The sequence below is a fragment of the Labrus mixtus genome, chromosome 18, assembly GCF_963584025.1.
Source record: "Labrus mixtus chromosome 18, fLabMix1.1, whole genome shotgun sequence".
Classification (NCBI taxonomy): Eukaryota; Metazoa; Chordata; class Actinopteri; order Labriformes; family Labridae; genus Labrus; species Labrus mixtus.
The window spans coordinates 2,322,379-2,341,874 of record NC_083629.1 but is presented as its reverse complement, the minus strand read 5'-3'; the positions used below and the strand labels follow the sequence as shown (position 1 = coordinate 2,341,874).

The 19,496-nt window shown below is 40.1% G+C and overlaps 1 protein-coding gene across 5 annotated transcripts in view; it reads right to left on the bottom strand.

Moving 5' to 3' along the window:
- Window positions 1-1,567: 1,567 nt before the first annotated feature.
- Window positions 1,568-19,496, bottom strand: part of ttc7b (tetratricopeptide repeat domain 7B) — a 31,861-nt gene continuing 13,932 nt past the window's right edge. For 2 of the 5 annotated variants that reach the window (XM_061063029.1, XM_061063030.1), the window contains exons 12-22: window positions 18,143-18,260; window positions 17,781-17,838; window positions 16,625-16,697; window positions 16,316-16,476; window positions 16,099-16,215; window positions 15,422-15,519; window positions 14,441-14,716; window positions 8,572-8,712; window positions 4,979-5,181; window positions 3,333-3,406; window positions 1,568-2,648 (exon numbers count right to left, since the gene is read on the bottom strand). In XM_061063029.1, the coding sequence (XP_060919012.1) occupies window positions 2,501-2,648; window positions 3,333-3,406; window positions 4,979-5,181; window positions 8,572-8,712; window positions 14,441-14,716; window positions 15,422-15,519; window positions 16,099-16,215; window positions 16,316-16,476; window positions 16,625-16,697; window positions 17,781-17,838; window positions 18,143-18,260 (1,467 nt within the window). In that variant the 3' untranslated portion in view covers window positions 1,568-2,500. Of the gene's footprint in view, window positions 2,649-3,332; window positions 3,407-4,978; window positions 5,182-8,571; window positions 8,713-11,073; window positions 11,125-14,440; window positions 14,717-15,421; window positions 15,520-16,098; window positions 16,216-16,315; window positions 16,477-16,624; window positions 16,698-17,780; window positions 17,839-18,142; window positions 18,261-19,496 lie in introns of all 5 variants that reach the window. The other 3 variants (XM_061063032.1, XM_061063033.1, XM_061063031.1) reach the window with 2 other exon arrangements.

The following is a 19,496-nucleotide window of genomic DNA, read 5'->3' as shown; positions in this document are numbered from 1 at the left end:
TACTGATCACCTGTGAAATGTATATGTGTAATCCCAAGGCCAATATCAGCTGACCATCACCAGCACACCTTTATGAGGCCATGGCCTTTCAGAGGCACTAGTTGTTAGTGATATCTGAGAATCCAGTAACAGTGTAAGAGAGTGAACTGTGGCTTCCTGACACTCCTGGACAAAGCCTGTCAGCGCTGTAATCCTCTAATAAAAACACACAAAGGAGGACACACCCATCCACTGACAGACACACACCTGAGAAAGTAACACACACTGCTGCCCCGAGGTCACAGCCAGAGGGACCACACACAGAGACACAGACGTTTTTACTAACTGAAATATTAAGCCTTAAGGTCAATAACCATTTTCCCATCGTGGCATACAGTAAGCTCGGAGGAGAAAGGCGAGGGATGAGAGTAAATGTTAATGCAGAAAACAGACGAGAAGTCCCACATGTTTTAACCTCTTTTATTATCTTTGACATTATCATTTTAACTTCAGTCATTCATTTACAGCACAAAGGACTCACTGAGCTCTGAATCAGACAGCATCTTAGTAACATCATTCTCCAGAAAATAGAGTTATAATTTACTTTCTAAGATAATAATAACAATAATAATAATACACCTGGAACAATCAAATATACAACAATGATCTTTTGTATTTATATTGAAAATCAAATGGAAAAAAAATAGATTTATCTAGTTGTATTGAACATGACGGTGAAAAAGACAACACAATCACAGGTTACATGTATACACAGCTAGAAACTCAGAATTTGGTGAAAATGTGGGTGTCACAGACATTTACATTGTAACAGTAGAGCTTCAGTTTGACAGCTGTGGGACTTTTTCATCATACTGTACTTTTTTTCTGCAGCTGTTATTGCTTGAAATCCAGCCTTCAAAACAAATCAGCCATTCATTTTCAAAAGATTTTGTGAAATGAGCTCAATTTGTGTTCTTGCATAACAGTTAATATGCTAGTTAGCTTAGCATAGAGACTGGGAGAAGGGAAAATGGCTGGCCTTTATACGTCCAGAAGAAACTAAATCCATCCTTAAAATGGACTCATTAACATGTTTAATATGCACACACACACACACACACACACACATATATATATATATATATATATGTGTGTGTAGATTCTGTCTTCACATACAGAGAACCTGGTGATTTGTGTCTTTTTGCTACTGGACTCCCTAAAGACAGAGAGTTTCATTCAGAGCGGTGCATTGGGTCATCTAACTAGAACAGCTAACAGAACAGCAACCTTAAAAGTTTTTTATTCCCTAATTTTTTGGCTTTTGAACCAATAATTAAAGGGCCACATGGTTTTTCAAATCATGCACCGCTATGTCCTGAAAAACTACACCCATCCAGGTGACATACTGTACTTTTAGGGAGTCCTAAATAAACAAAAGAGCAAATTACCCACAATGTGAACTCTTTCTTTAAAGCCTCACTTGGGTAAAACAAAGACTAGTGCACATGTTTGTGAAATTCTGGAATGATTTTAAAATAAAGTGACACAAAGCAGCATGTTAATGCTGTACAGATGAGACAATCATGTGTTCTTTGCAGAAATGTTTTTAATTGGAGGATAAAATAGCGGTGAAAGTAGTCCACTGGACATCAAAAGCTTTAAATCTGATTTCCTGTGTGTAAATGCAGTCTGTGTTTTGGCATTTTAGACTTCAGTGATTGATTGATTCTTCTGTGATCTATTTCTCATGACTGTCCGTGCTCCAGGAAATTCTCAAAGGTCATTACAGCAGATTAAACATATGTGTACGTGTGTTTGAGATTCAGTAACATTTAGCTCACAAAGGAAACATTAATTACTCTGTGTGTGTGTGAAAGAAGTTTTGGACAAAAACAACTTGTAAACAAAATGTAAACTCTGAGGTTCTCTAAATGCTAGTGATGGAAGAGTGGGAACTTCAATTTAAGATTATTTACATCTTTGAAGAGGACCAAACAACAAACACACTCACAGCATACTACAAATACAACCACTCACAACTATGCACACACACACACACACACACACACACACACACACACATGGGTGTACACTAGACACAAGCAACCTATCAGCATACAGACACATGCCCTCACACTTACATAGTCACAGCAAGGCATTGTGGGAAGGTTGGGTGGACAAGGGGCAGCGTGTATGTGTGGTTATGTGTGTGTGTGTTTCTGAACGTATGGCAGTAAAACTTGGTGTTAGTGGCATGCAGGCATGCACATGTTGTGTGTACATGTTGTGTGTACATGTTGTGTGTACATGCTGTGTGTACATGTTGTGTGTACATGTTGTGTGTACATGTTGTGTGTACATGCTGTGTGTACATGCTGTGTGTACATGTTGTGTGTACATGTTGTGTGTACATGTTGTGTGTACATGTTGTTTGTTTGTGTGCAGGTCCATCATTTGTGCCACTGTGCTATAGTACTGAGGCGATAACTGTTAAGAGAGTGTATGAGTGTGTGTGTGTGTTTTATAGAGCTCTGGGAATGATGGTGAAGGGCAAAATGGGGCTGCTGGCCTCCAGCTCCAATGCGGTGAGGAAACACTCTGTGGCAGCGGCAGCATTTCCCTGAGCCTGCAGGACCTCCCCCAAGCTGTTCCACACGTCATGAGCCGTACTGTGGAGGGGAGGGAGGGAGGGGGGAGGAGATGGACCGTTAGAGAGGATGGGAGAGGAGGGGGAGAACAGGGCGAGAGAGGGAGAGGAGAAGAATAAAGAGAGAGGAGAAAGAAGAGGAAGGAAGGTTGGAAGAGAGGAACAAAGAAAGATTAAAGGAGAAGAAAGAAAAGAGAAGTGGAAGGAAGAGGGGGGATTAGAGGAGAGGGAAAATGATAATATGAGGAGAGAAGGAAATCAGAGAAGAGGGGGTAATAGAAGATGTGAGAGAAGAGAGAAAAGGGAAAAAGGAGAGGAAGAGGGGGAGAGGGAAGAAAGGAGAGGAAGAGGGGAAGTAGGAAGGGTGACACGAGACAGAAAGAGGAGAATAAACAGGGAGACAGGGGAGGAGAGAGGAGATGAGAAAACAGTTGATTAGGTGATAGGTGCAGCACATCACAGGGGGCAGATCACACACACACACACACACACACACACACACACACACACACACACACACACACACACACACACACACACACACACACACACACACACACACACACACACACACACACACACACACACACACACACACACACACACACACACACACACACACACACACACACACACACACACACACACACACACACACACACACACACACACACACACACACACACACACACACACACACACCTACCTGTTGACCTGTACAGCATCTCTCAGGACTTTTTCCGACAGAGAGTAGCGCTGCAGCTGATGAAGAATCAGACCCTGTGGAAGGTTAAAAATAAATAAAGAGGAAGATGAAGAATGAGAAGACCATAATAAGACTCACAGTATGTTACCTCTGGAATATTATATTATTCAAATAGAGAGTGTGGACAGGAACAGTCCCACAGAACAGGCTTGTTTAAGATGAAACAGTGAAAATATCCACAAATACAGCACTTAATGTGAAATGTTGTCCAGCATGTAGAACATTTAAGTACATGTTTCAATGGACCCTGCAGAACATGGAGTAGGAAGACTGTACTGACTGTTATCTACTGTATGTACAAAAAAACAACTATGCATTTAAATGTGGTATGTACCTTGTACACTTAGTTTTGTAAATGTTTATGTTTAGCTCTGGATCATTTGCTTTGAAAACTTGCACCCTTAAGTGAGTTTTTTTCTACATTGGGTTTTAAAAAAATAGATTTTAAGTAAGCGCAGATAGGCATTTGGAAAAGGCTTAAAAAAGCAGAATTGATCATTCATATACCGGTAATATTTATTTTTGTACGTCTTCGTCCATGAGCAGTGCTACGTGCTGACATTAGTGGCAAAAAAACGAAAACATCCTTGAAATGACCTTCTTAAACATGGTGAATTTGTCTTTATTAGAAACACAGTCACACAGACTGCAGAGTGTTTAGCTGTTCCCTGTAGGGTGGGATCGGTGTGATTGGACCCCCAACAGAAGGGTAACATAAAGTAGGACGGTATGGAACGGTTATTTTGGTACTATTCTCGACTTTGACAGTGGAAACACCAATACATGCGCATTGTTATTAACTGAACTGAACCGCTTGGTGGAAACGAGCTTCACTCAATTCGGTTTTCTTTTTTTAAATCTCCTGTGAGGACTTTTAGCTGGTTTTAAAACAGACTGAAGTTAGAACTGATACCACTGTATGACATAAAAAGCAAACCAGATGAGATCTTTGATGCATGTTGGGACACAACAGACTTTGTTTACATTTTTCATGGCAAAGCTTTCGATTGAGTGACAAGTTTTACTGTCAATGAAAGAGAATAGATGAGATTCTTTGTCAGAAAACCTGATGTATGCGTGTACAGGACAAGATCAGTAAATAGATAATATGTAATGTTTTTAAACTTCCATTTCCTGTTGCAGAGATCGACACAGCTTGAAAGTTCCTCGCCAGCTTAAAGTCTTGTTTACAAATACGTATTTACAGTGCATTCTTGATCTGGCTTATATAAAGGTGTGGTGTCTCATCAACCCAAAATAATAATTAATTTCTTTCATTTGGGTCGAGGGTAAAAATGGTGAGCCATCCTAGTTATAAACTGACCCTCTAAAGTTTAGCATCCACGCTGCAGGCAGAGGGCACAGGGCTCATAATGAGGTTGAGCCAATAATAAAGCAGAAAAAAAGAGACTGTGTCCCCTCTCTTCATAAAGGGTCTGAGCTGTCCCAGAAGACTGGAGCTGATTACATAAAACAAACAAACCCTGTAAGGACACAGCATGCTGATAGGACAAGATTTGCTAAGTTCTCATGAGACCAAACACAAGGACAGAAGGACAACACATCACAAAGTGTTGGTGTATTACCAGTCTCTGCATGGTCTTAACGTGCGTCGGGTTGATGGACAGGGCCTCTTCATACCAGCGTTTGGCCTCATCCATGTTTCCCCGCAGCTCAGCTATCTGCCCCCTCATGTACAGCACGTTATGGGATGTGGGGAAGAGGTTGGCTGCTTCCTGCGTGCAGGCAGAGGCCTCGGCAGGCTTGGACATGCCAGTGTACACTTCAGCTACAAGAGAAAACACAGACGGGGAGCAGACATCAGGAACATGAACGTTACACTCTGAGTTTAGAACGATTCCCATCGTTTGATTTCATTTTCATGGCTTTCAAAACTCAGTGTCATTGTCAAGTCAAGTGATAGATTGGGAATAAATAAAAAAAAACAGTCAATACAAATGGCAGCCTCATAAAAGTAAGACTGCATTTCCAAAACATGTCTGTGTTATGTGGTACAGAGAGGATGCATCCTCAACACAAATCACATTTTAAACCTGTAAAACATGAACTGATGTATACAACTTGGACATTTTTACTTAACACTAGATATATGGCCCCCCGGTGGTGGAATAAACTTCCAAACTCCATTGGATCTGCAGAGTCTCTCTGCACCTTTAAGAAAAAGCTAAAGACCCAGCTCTTTCATGAATACCTACTAACTTAATGATGATGATCTCCATATTATTGATGATGATGATGGTAATGACGATGGTTTTTGTTTGATAACGACGACTTATAAGATGGTTTCTATACTGATTAGAGCTCTCAAGAACTGCCCTCAATGTTGTGCTTTACCTCTGGTCACTTCCTGTCAGCACCTGTGTGTCCAATCAGACTCAAAGCTGATCGTTTGCTCTTACTGACATTGTTCCCTTTTTTCTAGATCCTTGCTTGTGTTGTACTTACTCTCTGATGTACGTCGCTTTGGATTAAAGCGTCTGATAAGTGAATTGTAGAATATATACAGCCCCTTATATGTACATGAGAATTCCTGTATTTTAAAACCTGTTAGAGGTCTTGATGAACTAAAGGTTAAAATAAAAGCTTCAGAATACTCCAGATTTAGCCACACAAAAAGGGCTGCACTGTAATATCTATAGAACATGAAAGAAAAGTGTGTGTACTGAAAGCGCTTGTTGTTGCTGCAGATTGTTTTTTTGAAGTATCTTAGATGATGGGAAGGACTCTGGTAGAAGGAACATTTCTTTAGCGGTAAGATCCTTTTTTATCCAGACAGCTGTTGCATCACTGTTTTCAAAGCCACCAGACTCCATTGACAAAAACAATTATTTCACCTTGCATATCCTTGAAGCTTCATCTGCCTGAATCAGTTTGTGGGCATTTGTGCGACTTTGATGGCTTAAAAGATTAGCTTAGATTTAACATAACATTACCTTACAATAATACAAAAGAAACTTCAGGGATTGAAGCAACAACCCACTCCCATGTCCTGCACTGTAAATGCTAAGTGGACTTGCAGGCGCTTTGAGTAGTCAGAAGAATTGAATAGTGCTACAAGCAGGTTACATCCCTTCATACACATTCACACACTGATGGTAGAGGCTGCTGTGTAAAGAGTCCATCAGTATTAACTCATCCATTCATACACATTCACACACTGATGGTAGAGGCTGCTGTGTAAAGAGTCCATCAGTATTAACTCATCCATTCATACACATTCACACACTGATGGTAGAGGCTGCTGCGTAAAGAGTCCATCAGTATTAACTCATCCCTTCATACTCATTCACACACTGATGGTAGAGGCTGCTGAGTAAAGAGTCCATCAGTATTAACTCATCCATTCACACACATTCACACACTGATGGTAGAGGCTGCTGAGTAAAGAGTCCATCAGTATTAACTCATCCATTCATACACACTCACGCCGTCACCGAGGCAGCAGTAGCAACTTGGAGGTAAATGTCTTGCCAAAGGACACATCGACATGTGGCTGCAGGAGCTGGGGATCAAACCCCTGACCTTCCGGTTGAGAGACGACCGATTATCTCTGATCTACAGCCGCCCCTGTGAAACTATTGTTTTTATCAATGTAAACTTGTGGCTTTGTGGACAGCAGGTTTTTCTTGTTTTAAGAAAGGTAACGTTAACAAAAAGGTTTTAGTGTTGTTGACACTTATATTGACAATCATAGCCTGTTAGTCAAAAGAAACGAGCACTCTGTACTGAGAACTTTTGCTGAAGAATTAAATGGAAATAACAACCCATTTGGAGGCTAGGGGCAAAGCGGATCTAAAGGAGCAATTCACAAACTTTTCTTGCATATAAGTCATTTAAATCACCAAATAAGTACAAAATTAAACACATGTTAATACTGTAATTAGGTTAAGGTAAAGAATATTTTTAAATCATGTAAGAATCAGAAAATGAGAGAGTGAAATCAGATAGAAAGCATAACTACTACTTCTCTCAAATTGCATCAATAAAGGAGAATTTATGTGATGAAGATGGAAAGATACAAAGAAGGAGACAGACAGGAAACGATTGTGAACAGTCTGCCTGTCTGTCTTCTGATTGGATGATTACATTAGCTGTGTCGCCAAGCTGGAAATGACCAGGAAGCAGCTGGACAGATAAATAGGGACATAAACAACCTCTGTTTATGTGTGTGTGTGTGTGTGTGTGTGTGTGTGTGTGTGTGTGTGTGTGTGTGTGTGTGTGTGTGTGTGTGTGTGTGTGTGTGTGTGTGTGTGTGTGTGTGTGTGTGTGTGTATCTGCATCTGTTCATGTATACTCTTCAGTCTGCTGATGTTTGTGTCTGCTGCTGATGCAGAAAGTATCCGTGTACTCCAGAGGAAATCTGATCTGGTGTCACTGTAAGACATCAAACTAACATTGAACAAAGTCCTGAAAGCTAATGCTAGCTCACTCTTAAAAACAAAAGACTCAATGTTTGATGAGTCGCTGCTATGAGAACCATCTGTGTCATAATCTAATATAAAAGTGAAGGTGAAGGGGGGATGGTGCATTGCAGTATTTGGTGGTGGGTAAGTATTGACAACTCCGTGATCAATAAGTACCCACACTGTAGACAAATATAGCATAACGCTTGCAAACGCAACCTTTTAAATGTGTAACTTTGAAGCACACAGTAATACCAGCCATATTTATTTTTGGGGAAATGAAAGGGTATTCATACAAGAATAAAATATTACCTTTCTGATTAAAATACTAAAAATATAAGTAACAATAAGATTACTTTGTCCAGAATGTAATTAACATATAATATATTAAAAGCTTGATTATCACTATTTAATAACCTATAATAACCTATTATTAGTTATTTCACTGATTTTGAAGTCCTGTAGTTCACTTATTTGAAGGATTTTTGAGTTCTGAAAAGACAAAAATATCCCATATTTAATTTAAATTTCCCAGTGACTAGAGGCTTCAGTCGGACTGGAACAATAATCTTTATTTCATGAAGTTTGTCTTTCTCTCTGTAAAACCCTTAAATCTCATCAAAATGTTAACGTGTTTCAGTCCGAAGCTTTTGTCTGTGTTTCAAAGACTCATTTTTTGCAACCCTATTTAAAATACCAGCACTGTGCATGCTTCTGCTGCAGTTTCCTGATACTGAATATTAACATGTGCTCACCTGCATGCAGCCAGATCTGAGCCAGGGTCATCCAGGGGTGCATGGGTCCATGTTTGGGGGCGCTGCTCTGCAGAGAGGAGGCGACCTCAGACAGAGCCTGCTCCACACGGCTGGCTGCTATAGACGTAGCATGAACTGAACCTGGAGGGAGAGAATCAAACCATTACACACACATCTCCATGAGGTGGTGACTTACTAACTACTACATCAGCAGCAGAGTTAGGCAGCCATGTGCCACAATGCAGGATTTTTTTACTCAACCAAACACAACAGCAGGTTTCACTGATCCACAACTTCAGAGAGAGAAAAAAAGGAGCAGTGAAATCTGGAGTGTTTGGGTGCAGTAAAAAAAAAAAAAGAAGCTCAAAACTCTGGGCCCACATTGGCACACAGTTTCCTGTTCCTGCACTAAAGCTTTTAATCAGTCCACACCATTCCACACGCTGCCGCACACGCTGTTATGGCCCTGGATTAACCAGGTTAGAATGAATTAATTTCTGCACCGCCATGCATAAACACTGCACCAACCTGCACTCTGCTGATTAGTAAGTGAGAGAAGTGTGTCTCGGATTTTCTCTCTGCATTTGAGTGACATCAGATTATTACAGGGACGCAAAATGGCCACCAAATGGGACTGCAGATACACGCTGCAGATCTGTGAAAGTAAAATATACTACCTGAAATATTTCAGCTCAATGGTATAAAAGCTTGATTTTAATTAAACATCCACCATTCCTTTTTTTATTCCTCTCCTATTGTGGGGCCTACACTCCCGCATGCTTGTTCTTTTCCTCCACTGCACTGATGTAGAGTTCAAGTGTATGTGTTATGGGAAAGATACTAAGAGTGTGTAAAAGTGAAAGATGGTTAAAAAGAGAGGATTTTAATGTTAAAGTTCTCCGTGTGTGTGAGCAAGAGAGCATGAGTGTGATGCTGATGAATGGATTTAATGGACTTGAGTGGCCTGGAAGTTATTAAATGTCAGCACGCAGCAGCCCAGCCTGATAAAGCAGTTAAACATGTTACACTATGTGGAAACATGTGTATTGCTTTCTTAATTAAGGAAGGATTTTACTTTGAAATCTAACACTCCTCAGCTTGCGTGAACTGCATCCTTTATTTTCACTGTGCTCTGTCTTAATCATGCTTTGTACTACCTGCTACATCACATTTAGACAGTAATGCACAAGAGTAGAGAAAGGGCTGAAAGTCAGTAAAAGAGATAAAGGATGATGCAGGATGAACCTAAGGAAGCTACAGGCGGAACACGTTGTTCGCTCAAAATAAAGTTACAGTAAAGTCATTTTCAACGTGCCACACATGATTTATTTATTTTTCATGTTTCTTCAACCGATCGGCTCCTGAGAATGTAGGTTTGCTATGCACGGGGTACACTGTTGGTGATTCAGTTGGAGAAAGACATAGAGAAGGGTACTGGATATATTCTTAAGGATTGCTTTCACTTTTTCCCATTTTGTGTCCCTTTTAGTGAAAGAAAAAACAAGTTTGAGCTTGAGGATGAAACGTTTTCCTTTTATAGAAATCCAGTTCTCACACGGTGAGATTCACCATTTTGCTGTCAGATTACTGAGAAAGCTTCCTGTCATTTCCTGTGCCTATGATGTGGACATCTCACACAGCAACACATGCACCAAAGCTGCTCGTTGAACTAAAGGAATACACTGACTCACAGGAACAATACTCCACCAGTCACCACACTGGACGACTGGTTAGTGAGTGTTTACTCCTCTGTTATGCACATTTCATCTGCAGCAGGATGATAATTCTTTTCACTGAGCATGTAGTGATAATGGCTGGCAGTAACTTATTTAATCCTGATGACAGACAGAAGGGACTTTATTATATAGGTTTCCCTTATCAGGATAATCAATGGGACATCTATTCAATTATTTTCCCTCTGGACCCTTCCTTTATTTACACTTTGGTCAAATTAAAGCAAAACATTAAGAGCATGAGTAACTTTTGTGTCATGCGACCAAAGATGTTGGTAAATTAAGCTGCTTTCTACCCCCTTTTTTTTTCTGGGGACGCTGTGTGAACATTTTCTGTTTTTGCATTATTGAAAAGCATTTACATGTCAGAAAGAGTCTCAGCATCCTCTTAAGGTTCAAAGTATTCAAGTAAATTTCCAGCAAGTTCCATAGTTGGTTTCTGCACACTTATCGATCATCTCTTTATTCTGGAAAAATTGCAAAAAAAAAAAAAAAAAAAAAAAAAGTGTATGCACAACCCTGCTTTCCTTTAAGTCGTTGTATTCCTTTAACTCATACACCATCAACATGATCATTTGGAACAGTTCTCCTGGAAACTGACTTAAAGCGGGGGGTGGGGGGGGGGTATATGTACATATTTTCTTCTCTGCAAATGCTGTACATATATCAGAACCTCATCAGGAAAGAGGGAGGGTCAACGTGGACCCAATGATGAAGAGAACAATGGATGGAAAAAGGAAGATCAGATGGAGGTTAGATGGCTACTTACAAACAGAAAACATGGAGGAAAAACCAAGAGTGTTAGCGTCCTGAAGGCCGCCTTAAAAAACGGAGGGATGTGAAAAAAACAAAACAGAAAGACGATTGTTAATGATTAAAAGAGAGTAAGAGACAGAGAAGAAATATCAAAATTATAAAAGATAAAAAAGATGCTGATCCCAGGAGGAAGAGAGCAGAGAACAAGGAGGAACACATTAGCTTAAAGAGGACATATGATCCCCCTCTTCCACCTTTTCAAACAGTCCCCTGTGGTCTAAATGAAACATCTGTGCTGTGCTTTGGTCAAAATATAACATGAATCAAGCACCAGAGGAGGTTTGTGACCCTGTATAAACCAGCTCTCTCAGAACACTCCGTTTTGGTGTGTGTGTCTCTTTAAATGTAATGACCCCCCCTGAGTTTTCCCTGTAGACATCACTCCTCTGTAGCAAGAATGAAATGGCGGACCTGCGCAAAAGTTTTGTTCTAGGCTGGGGGTGGAGATACCAGGGGAGGGGATGGGATTTTTTTTTTTTTTTTTACCAGAATCCCACTGTGACATCACAAGGAGAGCACATTTGAAACAGATCATTTTTCTCTGTGTTGTAAGACTTATGCAGACCACAAACAAAAGACTGGATGGGTTTATTTCACATTTTGTGGGTCAGTAGACTCTCAGGTTACCCAAATAAATGTTCAAGAACACTGTAAGAGGATTTTTCAGAATATGTCCCCTTTAAGTCAGATGAGACCAGATGCTTCCACTTGCCATTTTATACTGGAATCAAAACAGCAATAAAGATTGAATAACATGAAAAGCATGAAAGAGTCTCATCTTCCTCTGCTATATAACACCTCATCTTAGGTTTTTATTGTCACAACCCAGCTCACAGACTGTGACAAGCTGATTCTTAAAATGAGGCACGTGCAGAGTAACATTTATTTGGCATTTCAGCACCATTATATTTATATTAGAAATGACTGTACCAAATGTTTACCTCACAGGGCTTTAAAAAGACTTACAATGCACACAAGACAGAAGTGCTTCCCCATCAAAATGATGAATAAATATATTTTAAAATCTTATCATAGCTTCAGACATCACAATCATAGCGGTGGACTAAAATCCACAGCTTTAAATAATGCAAATTTTCTCAGGCTGACCAAGCAAAATACAGCTCTGGAGCAATAAAAAAAAGGGAGCTAAATTATTCATCAGAATAACAACCATTAGTTTTGATTGTGAACATCATTAGAAGAAGAAATGGCAACAAGGAGGGACGACACAAGGTTGGGATAAATAAAGGCTGGAATGAGAAATCCTCCGAGGAAAGAGGAGGATGCAGAAACAGGCAACAAATGGATGGTAAAAAAAAAGAGCAGATAGATGTGAAGAGACAAAAACGTGTAAATGTTTAATACAATTCCAACTGATCTATAACTCTGAACTTTAAATAATGTGTTTGTGATGTGACTAAGCTAAACCGAGACAGAAGCTGCAGAATGCTAAACAGCACTCAAATCAGTCCTCAAAGCATCAACATGTTACCATGCACAGACCAGGAACTACACGTGAGCCTATTAAGTACTTTTTGTCTGATTAGTTGGCATAGTTTTATTCTCATTGTTCATGCTTGTGAGGTTTCATTAATTGGTGAAAATCAAGATTGGCCTTGTATTGCACAACATTCAAGAAGCAAATCCAGTCAGAGGGGCCATCAGCTCGTTGGTGAACTCACTGGTTGTGTCAGTGATGAGAGAAAATCCCCAAATAATCCTCCAGTGCTCCGAGCTAACACAGAAGCAATGTGTTACAAAGGTAAGGTGCTAGCTGTAGTAATTGATGTTTACATGAAAGCACGACAATAAGGACTGTTAGGATCATCACGCTTTGACAGTTTATACTCATGAATACAGGACCTAGATCTTTGAGTATTTCTGATTGATTCTTCTCAGTTTTCACACATACTGTATGTCAGGTGATGGTGGCAGACCTTCAGGACAAAGGTTACTAACACCAACTCCACCAGTTTATTCTAATCATGTGAAACAAAGATGCTATGGATGTTTGGCAAGTGGCCTTTAGAGCACGGAGGATTTTTTTTATTTTTTATGATTTATTTTTGGGCTTTTTGTGTCTTTAATGGAGAGATAGGACAGTGGATAGAGTCGGAAATCAGGGAGAGAGAGAGTGGGGAACGACATGCGGGAAAGAAGCCACAGGTTGGATGTGAACCCGGGCCGCCCGCTTGAGACGACAGCCTCCATAGATGGGGCGCGTGCACTAACCACCGCGCCACTACGCCACCAGCGCCCCACACGGAGGAAAATAGAGGAGGTTGGTGGTGATCTGCTTAAATGGTCACATTGTTCTAACTTCCTATTTCTTTGCAGTAACACTCACTAAAAACAGGTGAAATGGTAAATGGAATACAGTTTAACAGATTTAACTGGGGCTATGGTTGAAATTGAAACTTGTTTAAAGGAAGCATCAACAAAGGAAAATCACTCAACATGATATATCTTATTCCTCTGTGCCAGGACTCCATTGTTGTACAAAAACTAATTAGAAACACATCAGTGAGTCACACGGCTGTACTGTGCCACATTTTTTTTTCATTAACATGAACATGGGTGCTGTACTTATTTTTAATCATTTCCACTTAGACCACCCTTCTGCTGTACATATTTGTTTGTTTATCTAATTACAGCTTAAAGAAGTTCTCAACTAATAAAATCATCTTTAATGTTAAGGTAATGTTTGCTAATAAAACAAAAAAACATTACATGTACATTTCTACAGATGTATGTCCTCAGTGGCTTTGCAGGCTTGAGGCTTAGAATCATAGATGGGATGGGGAGGTTGGAAATATTGCCAGACCTGCTCACACTTTGGTTTGGGTCTTTTCATCAGAATAAGAATAAAAGGAAATCACTGTTCCTTTTCTGTACAATGTAATGCTTTGACTTGTGCACTCATGCACATGTTGGGCACCTTAGGCCTGTGTGATAATCACATGTGGTTCATAACATTCAGTCTTAATGTAGGAAGACTCGCAGTTACACATTGTGTTTGTAAAAAACTGATGGGAATGTGCGTTTTACCAACAAGTTTACATCTGCAGTAAGTCCATATTCCAGTTTCTCTATTTGCACTTTGTACTGACTTAATGTAGTCTTCTACTTGGGGTGTGGCCACAGGATTCATCAACATGCTGTTTAACTCAGAGCACCAGAGAGTACAGCAATGTGGGAATGCTCTCATTACAAAACACACCATTTAATTAAAGAGCCAATCTCCCCAAAAAACTTAGTATACTCTTTTCTGTCACTCGACACACCATGCTAAAGGCTGAGTGTGCGTGGAGGCGGATTACAGTTGGAGGAGAGCTTGCGCAGAGTGACGTGGTTGCAAAAGGAGTGAGTCCTGGTCTTGGTGGGCGCAGGAGGAGGAGGAGGAGGAGGAGGAGAGGGAGGGAGGAAGGATGGATTTTTAGGTGGGGGGAGAGGGGGAGGCTGGAGGATGAATACAGGGGAAGAAGGGGAGGACATTGGTGAGGAGAGGCTGGAGAAGGTGGAGAAGGTGGAAAGGGTGGATGGGGAGGTGGGGGAGACCAGCTCAGAACCAGAGTGAGAAGATGAAGAACCTGAGACTTACACAAACAGGAAATAAAAGAGAAATGAGTGAAATCAAACATGACCTAAAGACTGAAAACAACAAAACATAAATCACTGTTTTGCTGTCTGCAACATTTTTCTACGATTGAAAACAATATTTCACACAATTCTGTCCTAACTGTTCAAAATAAATCATCAGAATTAGTAAATAAAGCAGCAACTTATTAAACAGAAGAAATTGCAGTATTGTAATAGTAATTTTAAAAAGATCATAAAAGGGTCAAGGTTTCCATATAAATGTCCTTCTGTATCTGTAGACGAGATGAAGAGTACATACATATTAAAACAATAAAGAGGGAGATGTAAACAGTTTTATCTTGATGATCTTTCCATTATAAAATGATGACTGGTTTAGAAGTGGTAGGGTCAAATTAAAGAAGAGAGCTGAATCAGAGTTATATATTCTTTTTTGCTTAGGAAGATTCATAACTTAGAAAAATAACCCTGTATAGTGTCCATTATAATACTCTAGAGTCGAAGGAAAGATGCTCCTGTGATTCCTTATTTATTCTACGTTAGCTGAAAATATTCCGCAAAGGAAAGGAGATACTTAGTTATCAGATATTCACACAGTTTTTAATTTTTCCTCAGATGTAACATTCAGAGAGGGAAATTCAGATAATGTTATTATTGCTCCAGTGGAAAAGCTTGTTTCATGGTTAGTGTGTAGGTTTGTCTACCTGTGTCAGGATCACTGAAGTCAGGCAGAGTCATGGCGTTGAGCTGTCGTCTGTCTGCTACGGCTCTGTCCAACAAGCTGCTGCCACGCCCCGAATCACTGCCACAAACACACACAGATGTGCACAACATGTACATTTTGGTTGGTAAGGACACAAACAGCTGTCTCGTGGGAGAAAGTCCTGTGATTAGTCGACCACCTTTACAAGCCTATCAAGGCACAGTAGTGTTGGACTCACTGGTAACAAATACTGCATGGTGTGAAAGGGCCCTGAGGACAACTATGCTCAGCTTGTTATCAAGCAGAAACTTCCTGGGGCGTCGATGACCTAGAGGTTAGGTCCTGCCCCATGTAGGGAGGCTATAGTCCTCCAAGCGTATGGCCTGGTTTCAAGTTTGACCTCTTACTTCTGTCTCGCATGTCATTCTCCACTCTCTCCCAATTTCCTGATCTGTCCAATGTCCTATCTCATAAAGGCTACATGGAGAAAACAGACTTCCTGTTCATGCAGTTCATTGCTTTTATGAGGAGATTTTTTTCCAAGCAACTGATTAACACATAACGCATTATGTCCTTGCAAAGAGATTTTTGAAAGTGATTCAGATAATCACTGGTTTGACTGGAAAAAACAAAGATGAGGATTTGAAACTTGGCAGTGTTTTGCCTGTTTGTGCATACCTGGGATTGGTGAGGTTGTAAAAGCTCTTCCAGATCTGCAGCATGTGTTTACAGGTAAGCAGAGCTTCCTCTGGTCCTCTACACATCGACTCCAACTTGACCTTGGTATACAGCAGACTGCGACACACAGCAAACAGAAATAAAACCCTCTGAAACAGAGATACAGACACTTTGAGTGTCCTTTAAATGAAGTGGTTGGGTAGCCTGCAGGTCTTACTTGAAGTTTTCAGGGTACTCGGACAGAGCCATCTCTATAATATTGAGCGCATCGTGGTAGTGTTTCTGAGCAGAGAGCAGCAGGGCCAGCAGGTGAAGGGAGTGGACGTCATCCCCTTGAAGCTGCAACGCCTGTCGAACATAGCCTAGTGCCTCGGGGATCTACACACACACATACACACATATACACAAACTAAAGGTTTCACTAGAGTCGGGACAAAAAGTATCACATAAAATGACTCATGATGTTCCCTGACTTTCACCGTCTGGCATTCCCGACACATATCTGCATAGTTTTGATGTGTTTTACCTGTCTGGATACAGCAAGCTGCAGGGCCAAATAAAAGGCTGCTAGATGGTCAGTAGGAGAAAGACTCTGAGCTCTACGGAGAAAAAGAGACAGAGAGAGAGAGAGACTGTGTTTTCAGACATGCTGTATAAAAAGTTAATAAGATTCCATGAAATTTTAAATATCCCTGTGGAGAAATTAGGTCGCTGCAGCGCTGCCAACACAGCAAAGTAACTTGTGAGAAATCAAACGAGAGGATATTCAAACATTTAGACACCACGAGAATCAGCAACACATTGACTAACAAGTAGAAATAATGAATGTAAAACAAGAGAGGATACCTTGTAGCATTGTGTGAAAAAAAGGATAAATAATGCAGAGAATGTTTATCAATTTTACTCTACATCTTTTAACATTATTAACAGTTCAGTGTGTGCATCCTCACTCAAATCCTTCAGGAGAAATGACCACATGTGGAGGATTTGTATCTGTGTTTGAAGAAGATGCACCTAACAGTCTTTCAATAAACACATTTATGACCCAATTGACGTCAAACTGCAAGCAGACAGGAGTAGAAATGATTTCACTAAATCAATACAGCTCTTAAAAAAATGTCCTACAAAGTCTGTTTTCTTTTTTTCCAGATTCTTTTTTAAGTTTAATTTGTTCCCCCTTTTACATTTTCCCAGTATTCAGAATAATAATCGCCACTCTTCTAGCTGCTAGTCTGTTTTCTTTTTTCTTTTTTTCCCCCGTCTTATTGAGTCTGTAGAGTCTGTCTGGTTGAGAAACCCTCATAGTAAGTTTGAGGAAACTCAGTTTTATATAAGGTAACAAAACATTGCACCCTTTCTAAAATCAAAGACATTGCATCAAAACATCACATGCTGTAGAATAAAGAAGCAACATGCCTGTTACTCAAACTATGCTCAGCTTACATTTAGAGTGGTATGGATCTTTTAAAATCACAGTCATGTTTTACAGACATTTTTTAAATATATAAGATTGTGTATTCTGTTTGTTTTGTCTGCATCCCCGTATCACAGAGGACTACATACTGGCTCTACATCATCATGTGATTTCACCGAGAAGCTGTCCATGCTTTGACAAAAATCTCTCTGGAGGGAAGCTGTGGGCGTTAAACAGAAAATAGAGAGCTGCATGGCTCAGTCCCAACCTCTGGAAGGATCCCAAAGCTTTCCTCTGGTAGTCCTCCTGTGTGCTTCTCAACGATGCTGAAGAGACACAGACAGACAAAGTCAGGGACAGGAAGAGAATGACAGAGTCCAGACACATGCATTATAAAAGTACACACACAAAAAATCAGTGAAGGCACACAATAATATTTAATGTAGCAGAGAGAACATGAAACTAAACGGATTCTTGCTTTTTATTTTGTGTTTTCTGACTTTTAACTGAGAAATATGACACATGTTCCATGGTTTACAATAGGAAGGCTAAAGGGACACCATACTACAAGATGATTTAGCCCTATTGTCGTTTTGAGATGCACAACAACAACTACATACTTAGACTTACCATCAGTGGCTTTGAGGCTGTAAACCAGCCCAATAGCTAGGTAGCCTTTTGCTCTGAATTCAGCCGCTTTCTCTCCCATGTCAATCACCATCTTTCCAAAGCACTCGCCTTCATCCAGCTGTGGGAGCAAAGAGACAATAATGAGAGAGAGAGTGGAGATGAAAAGGACAAGATTTGGGGGATAGATTATATGATTTAAAGGCTTTATATGTGATTTTTTGATCCAGCAGATGTCGCCCTTGAGCACCAGCATGAAACCAAAACAACTCGCGCTGCATTGTTGTGTTAGCATGCTAATGCTAGTGATCTTTATTATGCTCGTATCTTCACACTGCATGTAAATTTACCTGAAATGAGCGTGATCTAGAAACACAGTTAAGCAGTGAGTACAGTATGTTATTCTTCTTTTCTCTAGTCCCTCAATTAAACAACTTTTATACATGAGGGGAGGAGTCAGCCAGCCGTCCGGGCGATGTAAACAAAGTGAAGATAGGACTCTGAAAACTCTGAAAACATCACAGACAGTGGGACTCGGGTGTTACACCCATTGTAGACAGTCATGACTCACAGAGTTATTTTCAGAGGATATACTTGATTTCTATTATATTTAAGTGTTTAAAATCACATATAAAGACTTTAAGATGAATAAGAATAATTATGACTGGTGTATACACAGAGTGGTAGCTCAAACAACTACAAGGAACTTTCATTTAGTGTCTATTTTGCGGCCACTGTGGACAAAAGTTGTTCACCTGGTGTCGTAAAAATCTTGATTTGCTTGTGAATTTGATTCAGTAGCAGAGTAAAACCATGACATTATTTTAATGTAAAAAGAGTTATTTTATAAGAGATTAATACCTGGAATATGAAGAGATGAGGGACGAAAATATTTTGTCATCCTGACCCATGTGACAAAATTATCGAATCGCTTGTACCAAATTTAAATATTTTAATTAAAAGAATTACAACAGATTTACCCTGGCAATTTGAGCCACCGCGTCCCCATGAATGAGGGAAACGTGAACAGAAGTTAATTGGCCACGGCAGAATAAATGAAGAAGAAGAAGACAGTGGGAAAACGTCAGGCAGCGGTGAAAAGAAGTTTAAGGAGAAGCTAGATAAGAGGTTGAACTGACACCTCATTGCAGAATATAAATACATTATCCTGCACTTTACTTGGGCCCCTAAATATGACAGCAGTGAAGCTAAGTACAACTTATACTTCTTTTTGAGTTTACACCTAAACCCTTCTTTTGTAAATACATTGTCCCCTTTGGCTTTCTTGTTTTGAAGTCTACTCTCTGCTCTTATCTTCTGGCTGATCCTTATCCCTATATGTGCAGGCAAAGTATTC